Raw genomic sequence first — 26,081 nt, forward strand, 5'->3', positions numbered from 1 at the left:
TTACCATACTCTGGGCATAGAGCTATTAAGCACTTTTTTTGAATTATTTCTTTTGATTTCAAAATAATCATAAGAGGGATTTTTGACAATATATGCACCTTACAGAGGAAACTGATGTCTACAAAAGTTAAGATGATCTCACAGCTAGTAAGTGCTGAATCCAGAACCTAAGTTCTTGTTTGAACAATGGTAATTTACTTCAACTACTCTGTACTAGAATTATACAGTTCTGTGTTCATTCTGTAGGTCACAGGAAGGGTTGACCTTAGCAAATTTATTATAATCCTGATCTGTCCCTCATAGTGGAAACCTTACACTCTGGCTTTATCAACGTGCCAAAAATTGATCTATCAATGATAGATGCAAGGTAATCACTAATGTTTTGAACCAGTAATCAGTTGTGATGAATAACTTAAATGAAAAAAAAAAAAGAACTTCATTGAAGGCCTAGAATATAATAATTATTCACCTAAAGATAACTACCATTATAAATTATATATTTGAAATTCATTTGATTAGTATATATTCTAGGAACAGGGATACTTGGGAAGCCAAATAATAATCAGAATATTGCTTTAAAAACATCAATTCCAAATAAAAATATTTTTATGGATAGAATGTTTAATAGCATCAGTTTTAAATAGCCTAATATTCACCCACAGAAGGAATGGCCTTGTCATTGGGATTAAAGTCCAATGGAATTAAGTCCACCCCCTCATCTCTGAACCATATTTAGATAGACTTAGCCTACATTGCTTCTGACTTTCCTTTATCTGCTTTCATGGATAAGTTTTTTTCTGTGGATATGTCAATACCTTCAATGGATTATGTCAAAACCCTGCTACACAGGAATTTATATGTTCTTTGAGATAACTTCCCACATCCCTGTGCTGATTTATTTTGTGCTGATTTTGAAGTTTAACAATCTCATTTGAGTCCTTTATTTCAAATTTATTGCCAATACCTCCCTCATTATAATTTCTAAGAGCAAAAATAATGACAAGAATTGGAAAAATTAATTCCAGGATAATACTTACTAAAATACTGGCTATTTATGAGAAATGAGTGAGGATAAATAATAGCAGCTGTTTTCTTTCACTTAGGGTAGAAGCAGTATATTCACAGGATGCAATTAATCATCTTAACACACATCTTGCTTGTAAAGCTCTCAAAACTGCCCCTACAGGAAGCACCACGTTTCTCTTTCTATTGGTACCAAACACCATACGAAGCTAGAGCGGTTGCTCTGGAAGGAGGTGTGGCCCTTCCAGAATAAATGAAAGCCTGCATACAATGTCAGGGGAAAAGGTGGTGGGCCAGTTGTATCCCAAAAAACTAAGCTTGTTCAAGTTTTATGCTGCCGGAGTGCCATGCACTTCAGGAGCAACATCAAATGCCACAGACCTAGTGTTCCTTTTCCCAACCAGGCAAATTCCCAGAGGAGCACTTTCCCACCAACAAGTGTGTGGGAGATAGTAAATGCAATATTAAGGCTAATTAACCCATCAGGGTGCTTCAAGACAAGAATGGTTCAGTCAAACAGAAACAAATGATTGTTGTTACTTTATTTATTTATTTATTTATTTATTTATTTATTTATTTATTTATTTATTTATTTATTTTCTTGTTTAAAGTAGTACAAATAGTAGTACATATGTCTCCTTTTTTTCCCCCCATTGACCTTTCCCCAGCCTTCCCTACACCCCAGCACATGCCCTTACCCCCCCCCACCCAGTGTCTTGTGTCCATTGGTTATGCTTATATGCATGCATATAAGTCCTTCGATTGATCTCTTACCCCCCTGAAATAGGACAGATCTGATGGAACTTAGGGAACTGTCTAGTAGTTTAGAGTCTGGAGGATACTGTAGAGAGAAGTATTCCAAAAACAAACAAAAAATGCTGAAGCAACTTTCTCAGAAGACAAATTATGCACACTTAGGGAGTTCCTAGGCGCCTTTCTGCCTGGATCCAATAACTTCCTCTGAGTTAGAGAGCTCATATTTGGAAACTTCTGCTTGACAACAGCACACCAATGAATCCTTTGAGGCAAGTTGGATGATCATGCCATCAACCTTCATTGTACTGACCAGTGAAAAACTTCTGAAAATAATGTAAAGAAAATACATGATCAGTACAGAAAAAGCAAAGCATTTTAATACGAAAAAGATAAGAATTGTTATAAAGACAAAAAGTTTTAAATTATATTAGCACTGTATTTGTAACTCGCTAAATTGTTGTGGTGTTATATTGCTAAGTTGTCAAATTTTATTTTTATTAGTAGAAATAATTTAAATGATAATAAAATTAGGAAAAATTCATGAAAGTAAGCATTGACTTTGGTGTTGTAGAAATTTAGTAGAACTTGACTACTTAAGCTATTTCAGTAAAGCAAAAAAGAACAGATGTGAATACTCATGTATAATCGAGTATATACAAAGTTAACCTCCGCAAAAATGAGTAAATAAATTAAGAGAATTTAAAAGAAAAAATGTCAACAGAGTGATTTTTGGAAAGAAAAATTACAGATCCTAAAAAAACTAATTAACTTACTCTATTCAATTCTTAACATCGGTAAAAGACACAGAACACCAAACTCACCAACTCATATGGTTTCATTTGATTCTGCTTAATAACAATCTCCTATAGTCAATAACAAGCTGAACCTTATTGATGGAGAGAAATCAGACCAAACATAAAATTCTAAGATATATATATTCCAAAGAAAAAAATAAATAAATACTTAGTAAAACAAATAAGAGAGAATTGCTTTTTTGGCAGGATGAATGAATGGGGGGAAAATTGAAGTTGAATGAAAGCTTTTATTACATTTCCACTACTGTTGAATAAATAGCTGGAGGTACTTGTCTAAAAGCTGGGGTTTTTTGACAATTACTTGTGGTTTATTAAAATATAGCTTAATAGTATGTGCATAGTAAATAAGTAAGGGCCTTTAAACTTTACCTAAGTCTCTTAAAGATTACTTTCAAGAAAGAATCTTGCCTTGGCCAAGTGGCTCAGTTGGTTGGCACATCATCCTGTACACCAAAAGGTTGTGGGTTTGATTCCCAGTCAGGGAGCAAACCTGGGTTGTGAGTTCAATCCCAGGTTGGGGTGTGAATGATGTTTCTTTCTTTCTCCCTTCCTCTCTCTAGAATCAATAAAAACATATCCTCTAATGAGCATTTAAAAAAAAGTCTATTTCAGTTATAATGTTGGAGGGAGCTTCCATTTATTGAAAATAACATGTTAGTCTTATGTAGTTATATTTTCAGAGATAGAATTTGACTTTCAAGTCCTAAAATGTCATTATCATGAGGCTCTACTTTAGTCAGGTAACTGCAAATTGGATCTGGGTTTCTTTTTCTAAAAATGAGAAATAAACAGGAATAATGTACTAGCCATATTTATAATCTTTTCTCTAAGTGTATGGGAAACATGGGGCCTATAGTTCATTATTTGAGTGGGGAATTTTGGTTTGTCTTATCTACAATTAAACAGGGTAATACACAAAGATAAAGTCCCATTCAAGAGCTTACCCTTTACCATCAGAAAAAAAATGCTTAGATCTGTCCTGGTTCATAGGTAGCTCCTGTATTGCTTCCACACATCTGTAGAAGCACAATATCAGCCAACTGTTAATCAAGGATCAGTTCCCTTCAAAGTGACTCATGATCCACTGTTAAAACAGCTTATAAAAATAACTTCTCCTCTGAAAAGGTGCTTCAGGGTTTTCAGACACATCTCAGCATTCCTGCTAGCTTAATGCATGTTTAAAAGTTAATTTCTCATTAATATTTAAAGAAGAAGTGGCTTCAGAACAAATTTTAAATGATCCATTACATTTTAGAAATAAAATATTATTGGCATTATTTTCATCTCAGTTACAAAGAATAATAATGTCCAAGACTGGCTTTTAAAACTGTTAATGAGCCCTGGCAATGTGAAAAAGATATGGATTAGGTAGATGTAATGAGATATGATTAAAGGGTGCAAGCACTGAAGGGTGTTGGAGAAATTCTTTTCAGAAAGAGGATAATTAGTGTCTGATAAAAGTACTTAGTAGATAAGATTTTTTTGAAGAAGAAAGGTTAAGATAAACACATACTTTATGACAAACCTGCTTCATTTTTCTCCTTTGGTTCTTTTACATACTCAATATTATGTTGAAACTTCATACATAATGTTTGTCGAATACTTGATGCAATTCTACCAATTAGAGTGTTTTAATTGCCAGACACAGAGAGCAGAAAATGTGTTGTAACATCTTATTCCATTTTCAGTGTACATTTCTTTGTTGATTTATGTAATGTAGCTAATAATATGCAACCTACCCTAGCTTTAAACAAACAAATGCACTTCTAAAAAACAAGCTTTCCATAAGTTGCTAAGCAACTCCAAAGGCACATTTTACTAACAATAAATAATATTTAGATGACAAATCCTTAAGGAAAATTTCTAACTCCATTTTATTAAAAGTAGAAAATCCAAGCAGGTATCCTTCTGATTGTCCTGTTTCTAAAGGCTCAGCATTTTTCAGAGTTACATTTGACTCACTAAACAAACAAAATATTTCTTCAGTTGAAATTGTTACTATATGGAAGTTAGGTTCTGGGTCTCATTGTCTAGCTCTCCAGAGTTAGAGCTCATGCTTCATATCCATAACTGAAGGTTTCTCCACCTGGGCACTACTGACATTTTTGGGGCCAGAAGATTTATTGTTGAGGGGAGGGAGGAGAGAGGTGGCAGGGCTCTCCTGTGCATTGTAAGATGTTTAGCAATATCTATCCCTGGCTTCTACTTACTAGGTGCCAGTAGTGACCCCAAAGTTGTTAACAATTAAACATGTCACCAAACATGGCCAATTGTGTCCCTTGGGGGGCGCGGGGGGCCCGGGGAGAGGTGTCAAAATCATACCCAGTTCAGAACTACTGAATAATGGGTCAATATAAATAATGGGTAAATGACTAACCTCTACTCACCATCAGTCAACACAATATTCCCTAACACCACCAGAATGAAGAATTGAGGTAGTACTGATTTCACTGGTCCTGTGGCTTTGTTCTATTCAAGTCCCATTACTGACTTTGTCATCTCAATGTAATTTCCATTGTATGATAATTGGGGAGAAAAGTCCTAATGATGGCTCTGTCTATAGCCACTCTCTAGTAATGTCCCATTCCAGAACTGCACCAAAATCTTTTTTTCCTACTCTTTCTCCCTCAGTTTTCATTATATTCAGTTGCTGGCTAGAATTTTTTAAAACATAAATCTCAATTTTAATCATGCCAAACTCTGCACAGAAGATCGGTCTCTGCTATCAAATACAATCCCCTCTGGTCTTTAAGGTTTACTACAAATTACCACCAAACTCCATCTCATCAAACATCTTTCTCATTCTCTATGTATGCCACCTTTAACCAGCCCCCAAATACAAACAGCTTGCATATTGTAGTCTTCTTATGGGGCACATTAAGGACAAATTAATTTCCTCCATGAAAGTTTTCCTAATTAATCCTCCCTTTATTTCTTATCAGTATCATATTTCTGTTAAAAGAATGGCATGGCTGCAAATTAATATGTGAGACAATTATTTGCTGAATGTTTTCCATATGCCAGACACTGAATATTACTTAGTAGCTGTTTCTATCAATTTACATTTACATTATTTATGCCCAAGTAGATTGTAAGTTCCCAGAGGATAAGAACGAATCTTATTTATATCCCTCTAATGTCTCTTCATAATGATGCTAATAAATACAGTTTAACTTTGATTTGCAATTATAGCCTTTCAAATTATTTTCATGATTGTTACCTTATTGATTGTATATTTTCACTGCTACAATCCACGTAAGTGGGATAGTAAATGCTCTAGGGACTAGGCTATGAGTTATACAACTAGTGCTCAGTAGAATATGCATTTATAGATGTTGACTGAATCTAGTCTCACAACTTCACACCTATAAAATTTCTCTCCTTGTTAAAAAAAGTTCTTATGGCACTTTAAAAAAATGCTATTGCAACGAATAAGAACAGTCGAATGATGCAGGTGATACAAGGGAATTAGGATTGGCAAGGGTTAAACTATAATATAGCTTGAAAGCAAAAGAGATATCTTAGTTTCTGCCTAGGTTAACTTCACAAGGCCTTGACCTCTTGCCTCAGAAAGTAAAACTTTAAAAAGAAAGCAAATGGAAAAGAAAAGCCACAGAGGAACCGATAAACTCCCAAATTCTAAAAATCACAACATTTTACCCAATACCTAAGAAAAACACTCAAGAAAACATTTCCAGCAATTCTGACTTCCTCCCAGTTTTGGGGCATCCCCCCCCCCAAAAAAAAAACACACATCAAAATGCCTGTAAAACCCATTTGGTTATTAACCTCTCAACTAACTTCAACAAAACACCAGAAGTCAGAAGTCAGCTAATTTTTAAGGTTACCCACTAGCTCTATGCACCATGTGCCCACAGAGGCAAACATCTACTCAGTCGTTCTTTTAACATTTATTGCACGCCTACTAAGTTCAGACACTGGCCGAGCCTTAAGAAAGGACTAAGCTGTTGACGTGAATTTGTGCAAGGAATTCAAAGAGAGGCAGGTGATCTGAAAAATAGAAAGAAGAAAAAAAAAAGATTTGTCTTCGGTGCGCCTTAACTCTCAACTCCTAGCCCCCCACGCCCTTCCCCCCTGCCTCCCTCCCATGTTTAAGAAAGCGAAGACAGGAAAGGAAATTCAAAATAAAGAGAAATAAAGGGAACAGGTAAAGGGCCCATCAGCCTCCGGGGAGATACAGACACCAGCTCCCCAGGTAGCCCTCAGCCACGCGACTGGCGGAAGTGCCGGCGCCCACGGGGCGGAAGTGCTGTGTGTGGGTGTGGCCCAGGGCCCCCGGGGGACCGGAAGTCAGGCCCCGGGGTGCGCGGGAGAGACCCGAGGCCACGGGAGCCTGTCGGGGGTTTCCGCGCCCGCGAGGCCCTGTCACTTCCCCGCAGCTTTCTGCGGAGTAGGGTTTCGGAGCGTTCACGAGTGTGGCGGTGGCCTGACGGGGTTCTCCAGGGGCAGTCTGCGCTCCAGTCCCCAGCGTTTCCCCGGTGCCGGGAGGGGGGACCCCCAGGCCCGAGCCCCGCGGCTGTGGGGCGCCGACTGCGCGTTTGCGGACGGCGACGCGGGACGTCCCGGCGGACGGGCGGTTAGCGAGCGGGCACCCGGGCACCGGCCCGACGGGGCGCGGCCGGGCGCGTGGGGCGGCGCCGCGGGGCGGGGGTCTCCGCGCCTTTCCCTCCGTCCCCGGCGGCGAGGCCGAGGGGCGGCGGAGCCCGCGCTCGGGCGGCGCTGTGTGCGCGGCTTTGGGGGCGGAGGGCGAGGTCATCCCCGGCTCTTTGGGAATTAAATTGCCAGGAATCAGGCTGCCTCCAGGGTTTTATCCCGGTGTAGACGCTCGGAGGTGTCTCCGTCCCCCCCCCCCCCCGCCCCGCTCCCCGCCCCGCATTGAACCGGGAGCCCCGGCGCGGCCTGCAAGGGCGACGCGGAGGGGAGCCCCTCGCCGTGCCTCCCCCGGCCTCTCTCTCCCCGCCCCCCTCTCCCGTGGACAGTCGCCGGCCATCGCCTGCGCCCCGCTCCCCGGACCCTCTCGGAGCCCCCGGCGTTTCCGCACCACCAGGCGGACGCCGCTGCCCCGTGGCTCTCGGCGGGAGCTCGCTCACGTCGGGACCCGGGGCTCGCGAGGCCCCGGCCGGCTTCACGGCGGCCCAGCGCCCGCCCCGGTGGTGCCCCAGGATGGGAGCCGGGACGTGGGGGGGCCGGCGCCGAGGGGCCACAGGTCTGCGCGTGTTTGTAAGCTCCCTTTGCGGGCTCCTCTGCCTGGTCGCCCCGGGAATTTGGTGGCGAGAGGCAGTAGCTTTTGAAATCAGTGTTCATCACAGTCACCGTCTGACTCCTCGCGCTCGACTCTGTGAATGTCCAAACATGGAATGGAAACTTGTTCACCCCCAAGTCTCGTGACTCAGAGAAGCCCTCGTTTTCTCTCCCTGCACCGCGTGCCCCCCGTTATCCTGGGACTGGGGAGGGACCTTGGGACCTGTGGCCACAGAACCGCGGACCCCAACAACCTCTGATGACACAGAGGGGTGGCGGGGTGGAGGAGAGCCACGGAGAGGGGGAGAAAAATATTTGTGTTCACATACACACGTTTCCTGTGCAGAACAAAAAAAGTTCCACCATCAGCAAAAGAAGTCTCTTCCTCCAAAATAGCAGCCAACCCGAGAAAAATTAGAATATGCATAAATTCCTTCATTTTCATTCAAACGGAGCGCGATTTCCGGCAGCTTTGTATGGAAACTGCTCTATTAATCCCAATTTCTGAACAGCTTTTTACTTAGCATCTTCCCAAATCCCACTCAGGGAGCACTGTGCTGCTCCTTCCCCACTGTCCTGTTTTGAAGCCTCCCTCCTCCCTGTCCTCCAACTGCCAATGAGAATGTTATTGATAAAGACTAACTTTATTTCCCCTGTCCATTGTTTTCTTTGCAACACGCATGTGTTGAACTATAATACAAGCTGGCCGCTGGCTGTGAAGTCGTAACTGCAAATGAGAGCCTAGCGGGAAGGATACGCGTTTGAAATGTGTACTTAAGAGAGAGTAGACCTGATAGGACCAATAGCCTTTTGCAGTTCTCCTCGTGGCATGGAACCCCTCCTGTTCTACACAAGCCCTCTCTCTCCATCAGCAACACTTAGGACGCTTGGACATGCACACCTCCGCGCCTTCCTCCCCCCAATTATTAAGGAGCAGGGTTGACCATCACCCAAACCTATTCAAAGGAGTCTTCGTCTTCATAAATATTCAGGGTCAGCCCATTAAATCTCCCCAACCCCACTTCTAAAATATTTGCTTTGCCACTTGTGCAACAGATCTGGCTGTATCTGCCTTGAAAATTCTTTGTTGGGGGGGGGGGGGGGATGTTAGCATCATTTGCAGCCATTCCCTCTCTGAAACGTCATTGCTTAACTCTCCTGTCTTTGAAACTGTATATTTCTTTTATTTAATAGTAAGATGTTAGCGTTTAAAAAATGAAATTACTACATCTTTGTTTACTAAAAATGTGTGTAGGTCTTAATTTCACTCACCCCTAAATTCCTTACTGTTGCACATCCCAAGATAGAAATCTGTGTTTGCTTCATTATAAAATCTAAACAAAATGTAATGGTTCTGTTTTCCTTTAGTGTTTACAGATCACAGATAAACCCCAGTTATTGGTAGTTAACTTAGAAATGCTAATATTTGTTTAGTCTTAGTTTCTATAAAATAAACTGGCATACATATTTGAACTATATGAAGCATGGTGCATATATGCATAAACATTTAAATATCTGGTTTGTGTTGGCTAAATGATTTTTAAGATATTGGAATATAGAAGTCTATTAATTTTCTTAAATAGGCGCATAAACTGGGCACGTGATGTCTGCATGACTTTGTGAAATAACTACTTTTATTGTTTCTTTCTGTCCTGTATTCCCATTACAAAAGTACTAACTTGGTTTCTTTTAGTTAGGCATGTCTCCAGTGACCCAAGGGTTCTCAGTTATATACAATTAAAGCCAAAGTATTTGAAAATCAATTCTTAAAAGCCATATTCGGGGGGGGGGGGCTGTATATAACAAGATTGTACTTTTACTGGCAGTGTTGATTTCTTTTAATTATCTTAGTGAAACAAATGATACTTTTCTATTAATCAAAGGAACAATGCAAACAAAAAAATCACAATAACAAACTTCTTCTTACGGTATTATTTGTATTAGATTTGGATTTTATATAGAAAGCTCCAGTTTGAGTTCAAGTTGCAGAGCTGACTTCCAGAAGAGTTGAAATGAACTTTACTGTTATTGGTGCAGGGAGAAAACCTGGGGTACCACTGAAGAGCAAAGCAATATACAGTTGCAGCCAAAGCTGCCTTTCTCCCATTGCAGACTATATTCAGTGAATTTATCTCTAGAAATGAAAGTTCCTTGTTCTTTGCTAATCTTCAGTAAAATACTATTCTCATGAACTGGAATATTTCATACCTTTTTAAGTGAAAAGACTAGACAGAAATTGTTCAGCTTCCCTGCTGTTAGGGGTGAAAAGGTGGATGTAGGAACAACCAGCAGGAAGCTGTGTCCTTCTTTTTTCCCTCCCTTTCTTTCTTCAACTACTGTTTTAGTTATGGATTGTGTGTGTGTATAGACAATATCTAAAGAAAAAAGTTTTCTAGAGGACAGAACAGGGCATTGATAGTTAGGCCTTACTTTTTTTAATTTGATTTTTAACAAGACATGCAGGTCTCTTTTTTTCATACATCTTTAGGGCTACATTAATTTACAATAAGACAAAACAACACAAAAATATTGAATGGTTACCCTTCCTTGCTCCCAAATTACCCTTCTATAGCTAAGGTCCTTATCCATTTGGCCCTAGTAGCTGGGTTGCCAAGGAATTTCTCTGCTCTCCTATCACTACCCTTCCTCTCCTAACCAGCTTTCTTTCCCCTCCACAAATGAAAGCAGTTATGGAACAACCCGCAACATCTGCCTGACAAACATTGAGTCTAATTCCCTCCCAACTGCTTTTTTTTTTTTCCCCTTTGTGGGGGCGGGGGTAGATGACACTGGGAGCTCAGAACATGGGGCTGAGAGTATAGATAGATTCCTGCAGACACAGATTCACTGGCAGCTTCTTTCCAGCTTAGCCTCAGGAACTGGTGGCTGCTCTCACACCTGGACCAATAAACCTTGTCAGGTTTACAATTGACAAAAGCAGCTCTCCCTCCTCCTAAGGAGATGGGCTTATTTTTACTAGCTAGATCACTACCAATTACATCTTCAACCTGGACTCCTCCCTCCACTTCTCCACTTCATTGTCCCCTTTCCAACCCTCCATCCTTAAAGGAACCAAAAGAATTCAGGGGAACCTAATTCTTAATTTTTGTGTCCTGTCCTATGGCTGAGTTCCTCAGGGCTACTCTTCTCTTAGGCTCACAGACATCTCATAACTAAAGCACTTTGCCCATTTCAAACTCCTCAGCTCTGATTACAGGATCCCAAATATGACAGCTTGCCCATTCACCAGCAGAACTTCAGCCACATGTCTGCCTCTGCTCCCAGACTCCTCCGCGAGTTGATTTGCTTCTGAATGATGTTTGGGGGGAACTTACCCATATCAATGAAGAGAAGTGGAACAAATGTACTCTGTGCGATTAAAAAGACCAACCATATTAAACCAAGGGAGTCTCAGAACACTTGTGTTGGGCCAGAACGGGTCATCCATCTAACCAGTGAAACAAGAAATGAGAGAAATACCTAACTGTAGCTGTGAAACACAAATTTCCTCTTCATTCTATTCAGCCAGAGAAATTATTTTAAAATTGTTTCTGCTATTATTGTTTGCATTATTATTATTAACATTTTATTTTTGTCATTGCTGCAGATTTTATTTGTGTTGTTATTGCATCTATTATACTATTCAACGGAAGTTTAGGAACATTAGTCAAATTAATTAGTTTATCGGTAATTTAAAGCTGAAAACTAGTAATTAAGCCCAAAACTAAAAATGATCAGGGGTGATTCATACCAATGTAGGATTTGGGAGGAAAAGAATCTAAACTTTGGATATAAAATTTGGCAGCTGTGAAATAAAGCAAGACTTAGGGATCAGAAATATGATAATTGAAATATCATTAGTTACTCAAATTCAGCTAAGATCATTTCCCATCCACCAAATTCAGCTAAGATCATTCTGTGATTTGCTTTGTAGAGAAAAAAATTATATTTGTTTTTGTTGACATAGAACAAAGACCCCATTCTTGTTCTTCATGTGACTTGCATTTGCACGTGGATTCCCTCTGCTTAGGCCCATCCAAATATCTATTATTCCCCTCCAGGTTGCTGCCTTCATCTCTTTGCTGTTGTTATGCACCTCACTGAAGAGGGTGCATATTTAAGACAGATATACAATTTCAGCCCTCTCCACAGACAGGTTCTATGGAATATAAATTCAATAATGCAATTCCACAACAAGCTCTCTGCTCTCTTTCAAATATAATTAATGTTTTAATGGTATAGTTCTTTACACACACACATACACACACACAACAACAACAACAACAAAACAGATGCACCCTCTAGCTTTGCTATTTGTGCAACTAAAACAGAAATGGATGTGGCTCTTTCACTGGCTCCTAAAATTCCTCAACTCAGTCATCCCACAGAGAAGAAATCTGTTTAAGGAATAACTGCATGGTTTGTTGTATGCCCCAAAATATTTAAAGCAATAAAAAGTTCAAGCCCCTGTTTTTTGATAGTCATTTTTTGTCAAATCTCCTAGAAAATAAAGGCTATTCTGAATTGATATTCTGATACAGACATTCACTAGATAACAGTTAAAATACACAAAAATCACTATACTAAACTGCTGGTTGTCTTTTCCAAGTTTTGATGATGGAAACTGAATTTCAATACTTTCTATGTTATCCAATAGTGGCTAAACTGACACAGATGTATAAAAACTAGCAACCATAATAACAAAACTATGACTTCCATAAGAAATTGCTTACTCCATCAAATATCTTGGTTATGTTTTATATGGATTCATTCATTTAATTTCCATTGGTTGTATATTGACAATCATATGTAAAATAGTTGGTTAAAAAGAGTGACAGATGTATATAGCAAGATGGCCAGTAAGAGCTGAGTGATCAAATGCTGCTGAGTTTCCATATTGAAGTGTAGCATATCCTAATATTTCATTTTTAAAGCTGATTATAATTATTAGAGGACAACCTTCAGACTGTAGGATATGATATGTTTTCAGTTTTTACTAAAGTAAAACACAAAATCCATAAAACTTAATCCAATAAAAATATTAACCCTTAACTTTCCTATATTGTTTTTTGGCTAAAGAAACTAGTTATTTGGAACTAATACACTGATTTCCAACCATCTTTTTATTTGGCTGTTCTGTTTGATTTGTGAATTTATAGAAGGTGCTAGTGGAGGAAACATTTTACACATTTCTCCACAGTTTTTTAGGGGCGGGGATTGTAAAAGGGATATTTTTTTAAAAAAATCTTTTGAGGTTTTATTTTTTTCTTTTATGTGGTTTTTGATGTTTGTAATTGTGAACATTTTTTGTTTTGTTTTTTTAATGAACAATATAAGGAGCAGCAGTGGCTGAATCCAAGTAGATCTTTTAACTGGATGGAAAAGAAATATTTCTCCAGTGCAATTGTGCAGAAAAAGTGAGGGAGACTGTGATTTCTGAAGAACTCACTTGTGCTTGTGCCTTTTGTTATTGTTTTAGAGGATGGCCCATCAGGGTTCCTTTCCCACTGCTTTCCTCCAAATTGTTTTCCTTGAAAGCATAAATGTGGGAACTACTTATTCATTCATCTTTTCACAAGCTAACATAAACAGCAAATATTTTAGTTACATTTTCAATATAAAAAGTCCTTACAGGTTCAGAGATTGTATTAGTACAGGACCAAATGATCAATCCCAGTTGATTAGATTCAGTTAACTTGGTATTTGCCTCTAGTGAGTTATATAAAATAAATATAAACATAAAGGTAAGATTTTTACAATATTGATCAGCAATGACATGTGAGCTATCAAAGAGAAATTCTCAGACTTTTAGTATCTGTTCTGATTTCTTGTTTTGATTTGTTTTTGAAGTAGTAACATGATAATTTCTCTGGTTTCCAAATGAGGTTCTGTTTGGCTCAGATTAATATTAAAGAAGATCACATATACGGTTGGAAAATATTTTTAATGAAAAAAATTGGACTCCTGAGTGTCAGATCTGTGGTTTTCCGAAGGGCAATGGAAATGGTACTGACATCACTTTGCACTTTAACAATCAGATTTGGTCAGGGTACAAGTTGTTTGTTTAACCCGACAGCTCGGTGCACCCCATCGCACGCTTTGCACACTCATTAAAACGATTATTCACGACCTGTCGAGTGTTTTCGGGTTCATTCACAGGAGAGGCTTGGAGCAAGCGAGCGCAATTCAAGTCAACACTGTCCACTACCCCATGCACGTGAGGAAGAGCTGGTGCGTCCATAAAAAGACAGAGGGAGGGCTGGGTGAGCACACCCTAGCTATACGTCCTGTTCATCTGATGCTCTGGAATCTCAGTTTCGAAAGAATGCCAAGAGTGCTTGGTCCTAAAGAGCCATGTTCCTGTGTTAATTTCAAGGGCTTGGCACAGGACAGAAAAATAAACCAAATAAACAAACTCAAAGCTCTCCCTCCACTTCTCCTTTCAACCTTCCGCAAAAGCTTCAGGTCCCAGCTCAGCCACCTCCTGCCTGCAGCCCTGGGACTGTGAGGCTCCACCTCCCAGTGCAGATGCTGAGGTTAAGCAATTCCAGGAAAACTCGACAGGTTGAGGAGATACCTTTTCCATCTCCCAAGACCCTTTCATCCTCAAGAAATAATTCAGTTAATTTTCTCCCCAATATATCTCACAAATACTGGAGGGGATGGGGGAGCTCAATAGATGAAGAATTGGACTATAAACCATATTTGGTAGATGTATCCCAAAATTTTAGCAAGGAAAGATTCATCCTCCAAACAACAACAACAACAAAAAACCCCTATAAAATGAGGAGTAAATAGCCCTCAATAAATTAAGCTACTTTTATTTTCCAATTTCCAAGTCATCTTTCCACATTTTGTAATGACAATAAGAGAAGCAGGCAAATGCATCACAATCTCCCCCTATTACATTGCACATGTAAAGAACACCCCATGGTCTTTAGCGTTGTATTTGTTCAAATGAACCCTGCTACATAACATTTACATGTGATATATTAGTCCAAGAAATGCCGATCTTTATAAGACAGAATGGTACACATACACTAAATAATAGAATAAATGAGTGTATGCATTTAATATGTACTGGAGAACTCTGAAATATCCTGCGTAGTATAAGTATCCCTGGCATAACTTAAAGTCAATAGATATTTTTAAAACAAGGCCATTTCTATATTCAAATCCTGCTGCTCCTTGCTTTTTCATTTAGGGCATTAGTGAACACAGAGGCCACCTTATTGTTATGAGGGTAGCTTAGTTGTGCCAACAGAAAAGGACAAGACATTCATCAGTTTCATTCTAGCATATCTGACACCATAAAATTACCTGTGTTTCTATTTTATTGAAACATATCAATACAATATGTGAAGAGAAGAATGGAAGTTTTCAAGTAGCTCGAGGTTTTAATCAGAAACAGTTAATTACTAAAAAAGCAAGTATGAGTAAGTAATTTTATAAACTCTTTGGGTTGGCATAATTCACTATTAGGTTTACTTAAAACTGATATATCAAGCGTGTTTCCTATATATACGCTTTCATTAAAACCAACCTGTGATGATGATCAAGAGGCAGATGCTGAAATACGTAAGTAAATAACCAAGAGCCTCTATATAAATAAACACAAATCAATGCAACAGGCAACACTATCGATGTATGAATGATCAATTTTAGTCTTCCAACCTACAATAAGCTCAAAATGTATAATTAAAAGTATATTTTCAACCCCATTAATACTACTACTGGAATAAATAAAAAAAATAAGTAACAAGCCCTGATGCCAGTTCTACCTGATGCTTTCGTTCAGTCTGAAGTACTTTTGATGGGTTGGGAGGAGTACCTACCATTTTCTAAGAAAGCTTTGCCAACTTTAAAACTACATTACTAATTATAAAAATTATAAAAGTATTAAATAACAAAATTACCACCTTATTCTTGTTCTGAATTTTTCAACCTGCATCATAGCCTCTAATTATTCATTCATTCAGCACATTTTAATAGGAAAAACACACAATAGTGCTCATTATTTTAAAAGATTTTTGAACGATCCTACTACCTTTGGTTTTAAAGATTCTTTGGGCTTTTGTTAAAACAAATGAGAAAAAAGTCATTTCCTTAATATATCCTGGAAGCTCTCATGCCTGTGCCTGCATATGCAAGCAATCTGAAACAAGGGGAGGGGGGCGGGGAGCATCTGCGCTATTCCAAAATTGTTTCATATAATGATTGCAAAACAAACAAGTGTCTGACTCAAAGAAATAAATATACTTTGGATTTCTAGAAATTCACATCTAAAACATTTCAGATCTTGCTTAAAGTTAAATTTCCTTTTTGAGAATACCCCTGGATGACAGAATTAATTTAGATTAGCAAGCACCGGTATATGATGAGTCTGAGCATTTAGGTTTTGTAGAGTAATGAAAACACTGTGTTCATATTTTTTTCTTAATCAACAACGATGCTTATTTACAGCCATCCTTGAATTAGTGTGGTCCTTCTTAAGCACAGGCCTCTAAAATAATTTATTTATAAAATTCATCTTCTTTGGTGAAAGTGATTTCTCTTACATAACATCACCAGCACATAAATATTGATTTTTATTATCTTTACATTTTTATGTGGCCAAGCAATCTCTTTGATTCCTCTCCTTCCCATCTAGGGAAAAGAATTCAGGGCAACCGGACCCAAAGGGAAAATACCAAGTTATTGTTTAGGGATAATTTAACAGATAATTTAGCTTTAAAAAACAATGATCAGGTCACTATTTCAGAGCAGTGAAAAAATGAGGACCTGAGAACAACTCTCCCTAACTAACCCCACCACAGCCTTTAGTCTTCCTGATCAACGGAACCAACAATGAATATGTTTGCATTTTACACCCGCATTCTGATTTAAAGAATGAGACAAGAAAAGAGGGAATAAAACTGAAGACTACGACCTGATTCTGGAAGTGCTACCTGAGCAGGCAAATTAAACTCAGGCAAAAATGAATATCCAAACATGTCTGGCAACTGAACACGCTTTTCACTTGGACACGAACCTCCAAATCTCAGCAATATGCAATGTGCTTTCCTCCCGGGAAGCTCTTCGGAAAGGCCAAAGACCATGAAAGAGGATTATACATGTCAGGCACCGGACCTCGGAAAGGACTTGGGGCATTTTTATCTCCCCTCTCACGCCCACAAAAATAATATTGAGAGTTATTTGTTATTATTTTGAAAACCTTTTATGATTACAATTTCAAAATTTCTGCCTACCTCAAGTTTGACAGAAGGCCAGGTGAGGATGATGCTGAGGCATGGAAATTGGGTCTTACGGGGGATGGAGGGACAGGCAGAAGTGAACGAGCTCTATTCTGCATTGTCCTTCCCTTCCCCTAGTACTTCCATGGCTGGAGACCACAGCCTGATGCTCTCCCGCACACTCAGGGATGCTCTGCCCACCCAACCTCCTGCCTCCCTCTCCCCAACCCAGGGCCTCCCTTAGTACTTAAGGGAGTTCCCACCCCAAGGCTACCTCTTTTCCTGTTTAAAAAGACAAAAACAAAAAGCCTTCACCTTGGCCTACACGCTCGGGTAGAAAAGGAATAAGAGGTCGAAAGCGAAATAGAAGAGCAGGGAGAGTAAAGGAGAAAAAATGTCTATTACAGAGAAAACAGTGTTAGCAACTAGCAAATAAGTGCTGAGACCTGAAACAGCACCAGGTAAACAAAAGAATCAACTTTTATGGGGTAGGGGAAGGAAGGGGAGAACACGGGGGGAGGTGGGGGGGGGAGGGAAAAGGTGGGGAAGCGCACCAGCCGGTTCTGGAGTCATTTTCCCGGGCTCCGCCAGCGTGAGCTAGGGAACGCAGAGCTCTGCTTGTCCTGGGCAAGAGCGCCCTCACCTTGCCGCTCCCGCGCAGCGCTCGTCTTCCCGAGGCCGGGATCCGCCGCGGGTCCCAGAGCGCCTCTCCTCCCCGGGTGCGCGCGGCCGGCCAACGCCGCCGGACCCAGCGCTTCTAGTCTTTTTAACAGATTCCACAACCCGAGGGGAGAAAAACAAAACAAAACAAAAAGCGCTGGGTCCCTGCTGTTAGGACTTCAGTTCCCACCATCGTGCCTCTCTCTCCCACTTCATCCCCAGGAGGCTCCGAGAAGGCGAATAGGAAATCGCGGCGAAGCCCCCGAATCCGCTTCTGGCGGAACCGACCTGTGTCTGGGGCGCTCAGAGCCACTCCCGGGGCAGCCAGGCCCTGGAGCTTACACCTCTGTGCCCTGAGTGTGCATTAGGAATCAATTATCTGCCTGAGATTCCCAAAGCCGGGAACGGAGCTATTCCCAGCAGGGACACAGTCAAGCCCAGACGGTGCTCATTTCCCTCGTCCTTCGAACCGGCAGAAGGGCAGGCTCCCACCCGGTGCGCGGCACTCTACCTGGAGCAGCTCTGCTAAATCCGCGATGTGTGTGTGCGGGGCGGGGGGCGCTTGACTGACCCAGGCCGCAAAGCTGAGGGTGGATGGCCAGCTCTAGGGGAGGTTGGCAATGTTAGTGTGAAAATGGGGAGGAAAAGCGTCCCCCTCTCCCCCCAAAAGAAAAGAAAACAGAACTTTCGAATGAGGTAAGTCTTTGGCTCTAGAGCAATATAGAGCTTTGTCTCAAACAGGAGAGCAAATACCTACGGGTTTAAACGTTAAGAAAGTCCAGTTAGGATATTCTCGCAGTTGCGGTTAGACTCAGCAATCCTATTTCCACGAAATGAATGACTTTGCACTTTGGGACCTATTTCAGTCTCCTACTAACCCTTCTCCATATAAATTCGCCTGGTTTCTCTTCGTCCCTCTTTGCCATGTCTCCACCCTCTTTACTTAGGGACGCAAAGTGACTTTCTGCAGACATGGAAAAAACATGCATTTCCTCAGCTAATTCCTTGATAGCGCACTCCTCTAAGGAAATAAAAACAAAACAAAACAGGAGCACTTTCGCCAGGGACCTCAAAGTCCTGGTTTAAGCCTCAATCAAAAGTGGTCAGGGGTAGCCCTCCACCCTTCTGAAAATCACTTTTACTTACCGATCTGGGGGGTTAGGAGCGCTCCCAGGCCGCAAATCTTTTCTTCCGCATCCTCAGACAACTTCAGGCAGTCTTGGGTGGAGGGAAAAAACAGACAGAAATCGGAACGAAGAAAATAGACTCAAACCATAACAATACATCACATATTCCTCGGAGCTACATCCTCAGGACTAAGTCCTGGCGAACTGATCGCTACAGTGGGGAAAAGGTCGGTTTAGGGGCCAAAACTAAGAGGTGGATTATTTTAACTGCTGGTGGTTGGGGGAGGGGAGGCCCTGGAGAAGGGATAGGGAATGGTTGGGATGAGAAAAAGCCTTAAAAGAAAGAAAAAAAGAAAAAGAAAAAAAAAAGCACACCAAAACAAAACAAAAAAACCCGAAAATGAAGTACTGTGAAAGACAGTGTCTTTGAACTCTTACAGGTAGGTAGCTTTTAGAGAGAATGCAGACAGGCGAGTATGACTTAAAGGAGAATCTAGATGACCCTTATTCTCTCCATATCTTCAGGATCTGGCTTCACGTAGGAAAAAAAAAAAAAAAAAAAAAAAAGAGGGTAGAATGTTAATGCGAGTTTCACCTACCCTGCTTGTTGGAGTGGCTGCGCAGATTATCATGTTGGAGAGTTCCATCTGTCTGGCAGAAGCTGGAGTGGTGCTGGGGGCAGGTTATCTGGTGAAGTAGGAATGTACAGGAACCCCGCCCTCTAGGCACAGTTACACAACCCCAGCATCCCATCCCAGCCAGCTCTGAAACCTCTAATGATCTTCACCTTCACCTCTTACTAGCCTATTTCTCCAGCAGGCATTTTGTCCCCAAACACAACCAGACACTTTAGCTAGTCATAACATTAATATCTCAGCTCCTCAGCAATGCTGTAGAAAATACACTTTTTAAAAATTACATTTGTATATTTAGAATTCTGAATATATTCAATTTATCCACCTATGTGGGTGAAGTATGCAACTTAAACATATATAATCAACACACAACAAGATTCACTTTTTGCCTATCTACCGTTGATTTTATGCAAGTCATAGAAATCACATGAAACAATAAAGATATTTGTATTAAATGTTGAAACATATTTGGAAGAAGCCTTTTCCGCTCTAACTAAGCCATGTTCTTAATGTTTTATATATTAGTAACTTATAGTAACTTTATACCAGATAAATTCAAGTAAAATACTTTAAACCTAGGAATAAAACGTAATTTAGAATTTCAAGTTATAAGTTGTGATCATTTTTAGCTCCAAAATCTCAAAAAGAACAATTTCATCTCATTGAAAACAGTTGTAACTAGGAAAGAGGAAACAGTTCAAAAGTTCTGAAATTTTTCTCCTAGTATAAGGTGATTTTAACTGGCAAAGATTGGTGAAAATAAATATTAACACCTTGTTATAATCAATTTGTTGCAAAAAAAAATCTAAATGCCACGCTACATTGTCATGTATTTTTGAAGAAGATAACTTGAAGGATGATAGGATAGACTGAGATAAATGAAATGTTCATATTGGGCAGCAGGAGGACTTCACAAATTTCTCTATCCCCCATTATATATGTAACTTGGACATGTATCCAAGTAGAATTTCCACTCCGGCCTTAGTTCCTATGAATTCAAACAAGTCAGTTTTAATCTTGACTTCAAACTATAATGTTTGCCATTGAAATTCTATTTCTCCATCATGCAAATAAACCCTTATCACAAAAAATATAGATATTTAATATGGCTAAAAAAATACTCAAGGAGGGAATCTTTCTTCCAGATTTTTAACTCAATATAAGAGTCCAACTCTCCAACTTTTGATCGGCAAAAGACTATATTTCTTCGGTACCAGTACATTATCATTCCACAAATAAAACCCCCAATAAAAGCAAACACATCATCACCTTTTTCAGTCTAAACACATGCTTTTCCTTCAGCTGTTTTTGTTCACAAATGCATCAGTGGGGATCTCCTCTGCCTAACCTCATTCACTTGGACTCTATCACTATTTTTAATACCAGCCATAAATTTGGCTTCTAAAACAATTTATTTGTGGGATTTTCTTTCATGCTTCATTCTGAAGAACGGATAAATTTAAAGCAACTTGGACCTTTGGTAAAATTGCTGTCATATGAAAAAAAATAAAATCATGCCCAGTCTGCTTAAAGGAGATAATTAAACTAGCCGTCTTAGTCTATTAGGTCCATTTCCTATTTGCACATACTTGGTTCCAACTCTTTTAATTATCCTGGCCCTTATCTTTCTGTCTTTCGTAGACACCTCCCTTTCTTACTCATTCTTTCCTTTGGTAGTGGGGATTTTTTTTTCTTTAAAGATCCTTTTTTTTTCCCCTTTCCTCCCTTCTCTCTCACTTCCTTCTTCTACCTCCCCATTGGCAACCCATCCATCCCCATATTCCAATATTAACTGTGCTGTATTTCTATTTCAAATCTATTTGAGTCACTCTTGCTTCTCTCCTAGGCTTTATTTTTTCCCCCCTGAGCAACTCTCTAAGTGTTTGCCGATAACATCTTGGGGACAGATTATTTTTCATTGGGCCCATTGTAAGAAGTAGCCAGCTTATTGCATTACTGCAGAACACATTTCAGACTATACAATTGTAACAAATGAACAACTTGTCCTCCATGGACTCACCACAGGATCCAATTAGTTACTAAACCTTTTACTTAGGTTTTATAATTATTTTCTGGACTCATTGCAATTGGACTGCTGAAACAATTCAAAAATCATTTCATGTTGTTTCAGATTTATATGTATATGCATATGTATGCATGCATATGTGTGTTACAAGTTAAAATTATGACTGTAAACAAAAGAAACAAATCTCTAGATTATACAGACTTATCTAAAAGGGAATCAAATAAATACCTCTACATTGCAAAAATGAAAGAAAATGAGAAAGAGGGATTTTACTGCTTCTGAACTTCTAGAATTTTAAATTGTTATAATTTAAAAATAAAATGTAAACATTGGTCTGCAAGTCATTACAACAGGTGAGCACTTCAGCAAAATCTATATTGCAACTTCAGCACATCTTTATTAGAACTCTTTCATTGTGAGTAAACAACGACCAAAATAAATGCTGACTTAGTATAAATACAAATATTTAAACAAAAATATTTGCAGCATTCATAGCGCAAATTTTACCTGAACTGAAGGGCTCTGTGTGTCTATATATATTACATATTGTGTGCATTATATTCACTTAGATCTAACCACATACATTTATTTATAGTTTGCCAAGTGGTATAAACAAGATACCTGAAACAAAATATATAAAAAGTAAGCATTCTATTGACTGATTTGAAAATAAACACAGGGTGAATAACTATGCACATTAAATTATCTCTTTTTGAGTATATCTACAGAAACTTAAAAATATCAGCTGAAAAGCCTATACTTTGTTTAAAGCTAGTGTTTATTAAATAGCCTGCTCCTTTGTAAGATTTGATTCCATAATGGAAAAAAATACTCTTTTCATTTAAAGTCTCAGTTCAAATGAAAGGAGCTTTTAAATTTTATTTGGCTGAAAAAGCCTTTGAATTCTCTAGAACTTAGCTCTACTTAATAAAAGAGACAAAAGTATCAAGTTATATATGAATTTAGCCTATTTTTTATTTCTGTGTGTTCATAGTAAACATTTTTGTAAGTGACAAACACGGGCATATGACCACAGTATCACAATCAAATTTTAAGACAACATTAACAATCACTCAAATTTATGCGGCATTTGCGCAACACAGGTTACATATTTGCAAGGTTTACCTATAAGTACAATAGGTATTAACATTTCACTACATTTAGAAAAAATAAAAGTGACCTGTTAGTGACCACATACATCAAAATATACACAACACAAACTGAAGGCAATCATTAATTTTGTCCCCTTCCAATTCATTTGAATGGGCAGTGCTGCCAACTGAAACAACTTTCTTTTTTTTTTTTTTTAATACTTAGTATACCAAGTGCATTTTCTAGAACCCAATCTTTGGTCTAAAAATAAACAAAAGGAAAAAAAAACAGTTTTTAAAAAGAAAAGGACAAAACAATAAACGGCCAAAATAATTTCTTGGGCACCTTTACTACGAATGCTTCTTAAATACAAATTACAGTTTAACATTTAAAAACTCTCCCCATAATTTAGGTTGTTCTCAAGGTCTGCGTCCACCATGTAGGTCCATGATAACTTATAATACTGCACACATGGACATCTGGCGGCTCTGAGACTTGTCAGGTTTGAATGAAATGGCAAAGCAGTCACTATTTAGATACACGTTCTACTATAATTTTGACTTCCAAACTTCATATTCTACAATGTATGCTCCCCACATTGCACCTCGCTGACACTCCACACCTTGTTAGAATAATCAACAACCCTAAAGACTGAACAAACGTACAGAAATGGCTGGGGAGGGGGGAGGAGGGGGGGAGGGGGTTGGAGGGGAAGGGGTCGCTTAATAAAAAATACCTGGACTTATTTTTTCTTTTAATTATCATTTACAATGCAAATGTGTGTAAAACGTTCACTTACAGTCTGGTCCCGGGGACGTTAATGTATTAAAGGGTTGGAGGAAGACCCCTGGTTCTGATGTGTGAAATAATCGGACAGTCCCCCGGACAGTCCCGTCGTGAAGCTCGGCAGCGAGGGTCTTAGGGACTCGCAGGGCAGGGTGGAGGGCGCCTGCGGCGACGTGGACGAGGACGCGGCCCGGGCGCCCATGGACGTGCTGCTCTGCGAGGTCATGGACGGGTGCGGGACGTGGGGGAAAAAGTAACTGGTCTGGCCCGCGAGCAGGTTGACCGAGCAGGGGTTGAGGGAGTAGGTCCCGGAGCAGGGCACCGACAGCCCGCAGGGCACCGAGGCGGCGAGCGCGGCGGCCGTCAGGTGGTGCGTGGCGTACGGGATCTCCCCGTTGACCAGCCGGTCCACGCTCAGCCCGTTGGCCGTGGAGAAGGAGTGGTTGTTGCCCAGCGAGTTCTGCGTCAACACGGAGCTGTAGGGCATCGGGTGGCTCGGGTAGGCCGACGCGGTGCCGTTGTAGCTCAAAGTGCTGCTGGCGCGGGGGTGGTGCAGGGACAGGAAGGGCGACATGGGCCAGTAGAGGGAGCCGGCGCGGTCCATGAAGGTGAGGCCGGTGGAGGTGAGGCGCGCCCCGCGCTTGAAGGCCAGCTTGGCCCGCGACGTGGTGGAGCGGCGGCGCAGCTTGCCCGTGGTGCCGCCGATGAACACGTCGTCGCTCGACGGGTCCAGCATCCAGTAGTTGCCCTTGCCCGGGTCGTCGTAGTGGCGCGGCACCTTCACGAAGCACTTGTTGAGCGACAGGTTGTGGCGGATGGAGTTCTGCCAGCCCTGCTTGTTCTCCCGGTAGTAGGGGAAGTTCTTCATGATGAACTCGTAGATGCCGTTGAGCGTGAGCCGCTTCTCGGGGCTCTGCCGGATGGCCATCATGATGAGCGCGTTGTAGCTGAAGGGCGGCTTCTCGTACTTGCCGTTCTTCTTCTCGCCCTCCTTGCCCCCCTCCCCGTCCTTGCCGCCCTCGCCCGCCCCCTTCTTCTCCTCCCCCCCGGCGCCCGCGCCCTTCTCCTTCTCGTCCGGCCCGACGGGCGCCAGCTCCCCAGAGCCGCCGCCGCCCGGCTCGCCCTTGCCGCCCAGGCCGTCCGCTTTGGCCCCGTCCAGGGCGGCGGCCGAGGGTGGCGGCGGCGGCGGCGGCAGCAGCAGCGACTGGGGGCCCTTGTCGTCGTCGGGTCCCGGGGCGCCCCGCGCCTGGGGGGGCTGCGGGGCCTGGGGCGGCGGCGGCGGCGGTGGCGGCGGCTGCTGCTGCGGCGGCGGTTGCGGCGCCGGCGGCGGCGGGTGGTGGTGATGGTGGTGGTGGTGGTGGTGGTGCTGCGGGTGGTGGCTGTTGTGGTGGCCGTGGCTCGCGTGGTGGTTGTCGTTCTGGACGGCCTCCGGCACCAGGCTGTTGATGCTGAACGAGGACTTGGGGATCATTTTCACCTCTTTCCTATCTCCCATGTCCAGCATCACCCAGGCGTCGAGGGGCAGCGGCAGCGGCGGCGGCGGCGGCGGCGCGGGTGCGGGGCAGCGGCGCGGCGGGCGGCGGCGACCGGTGGGTGTCGAGCGGGGCGCGGGCGGCGCGGGCGGCGGCGGCGGCACTGAGCGCTCCGGCAGCAGCGCAGTTGGACCGCAGGCTCCGGCGCTGGCAAGTCATGTAGCACCAGCAGCAACCACCCCTCAGGAATTAGAAGGGGAAAAAAAAAAAAAAAAAGGAAAAGGAAAAAAGAAAGAGAAAAAAAGAAACCACCACCGCCCCGGGGGTGAAGCTCCCTCGCTCCCAACTCTACTTCTAGGTCTCCCCCCCACCCCCCGCTCCCCCCCCCCTGCTGCTTCCTCCTCCTCCTCCTCCTCGCCCAGCAGCAGTCACAGCAGCAGCAGCAGCCCAAAGGGGGGGAGAGCCGGGCGGCGGGCGGGCGCGTCCCGGAGCGGCCGCGGCGAGCTGGGGAGACAGCGATCGAGGCGGCTATAGCCACAATTAATTTTCCGAGCTACAGGCGCACACTCGGGCTGTAAAAAAATTTTTGGTTTAACCTTTCCTACCGCTGGGCCAATCAGAGCCGGCGGCGTGCGGGAGCGTCTCTCCCGCCGCCGACCAATCAGCGGGCCCCGGCCCACCCACCCACGCCCCGCCCACCGGCGCCCGCCCCCTCCGGGGCCCGCCTCCCCCGCGCCCGGGGCCCCGACCTCGCCGAGCCGCCGCGCAGGGATACGCCGGCGGGAGCACGCCGCGCCGCGGCCCCTCTGCGCGCCCCCCGCGCCCCTCCGCCCCGCGGGACTGCTCCACCGAAGTCCCCCTCGTAGGGCCCGTATCTCACATGCCGCCTCCCTCCGCACCGCATTGGGTCCTTTTCGTTTGAGCGTCAGTATTTGTCCTTATTGATTAAAGTTTGTATCCGGTTTTATTTTTAATAGCGGGGGCGGCGGCGGCGGAGGGAAGCGTGGGAGAGCGGGGAGAGGGTGGATGGAAAGGGCAGGAAATGGAGGCGCAGGAGGAGAGGCGCGGCTGGGCACTACTTCCCCCGTCGGGCTGCAGGCCGGCCAGGCCTCCCCGAGCCCTTAGGACTGGGTGCCCCCGGGGGGACCGCCCGGCGAGGCGCTGGCGGGCGGCGGAGGGAAGGTCCTCCCCTGG

General features: G+C 42.4%; 1 protein-coding gene and 1 long non-coding RNA gene across 2 annotated transcripts; both read right to left on the bottom strand.

Annotated features, from left to right (window-relative positions):
• Window positions 1–1,744: 1,744 nt before the first annotated feature.
• LOC118678435 lies at window positions 1,745–20,173 on the bottom strand. Its single transcript, XR_004974903.1, has 3 exons — window positions 19,476–20,173; window positions 18,896–18,967; window positions 1,745–2,102 (listed from the first exon to the last, which is right to left on the bottom strand). It is a non-coding gene; the product is annotated as an uncharacterized LOC118678435 (long non-coding RNA).
• Window positions 20,174–23,320: 3,147 nt separating this feature from the next.
• Window positions 23,321–25,201, bottom strand: FOXG1 (forkhead box G1). The gene has a single exon (XM_036354117.1). The coding sequence runs from the start codon at window positions 24,917–24,919 to the stop codon at window positions 23,447–23,449; it is 1,473 nt and encodes a 490-aa protein (XP_036210010.1). The 5' UTR covers window positions 24,920–25,201; the 3' UTR covers window positions 23,321–23,446.
• Window positions 25,202–26,081: the final 880 nt, after the last annotated feature.

The sequence above is a fragment of the Myotis myotis genome, unplaced genomic scaffold (assembly GCF_014108235.1).
Source record: "Myotis myotis isolate mMyoMyo1 unplaced genomic scaffold, mMyoMyo1.p scaffold_m19_p_1, whole genome shotgun sequence".
NCBI lineage: Eukaryota > Metazoa > Chordata > Mammalia > Chiroptera > Vespertilionidae > Myotis > Myotis myotis.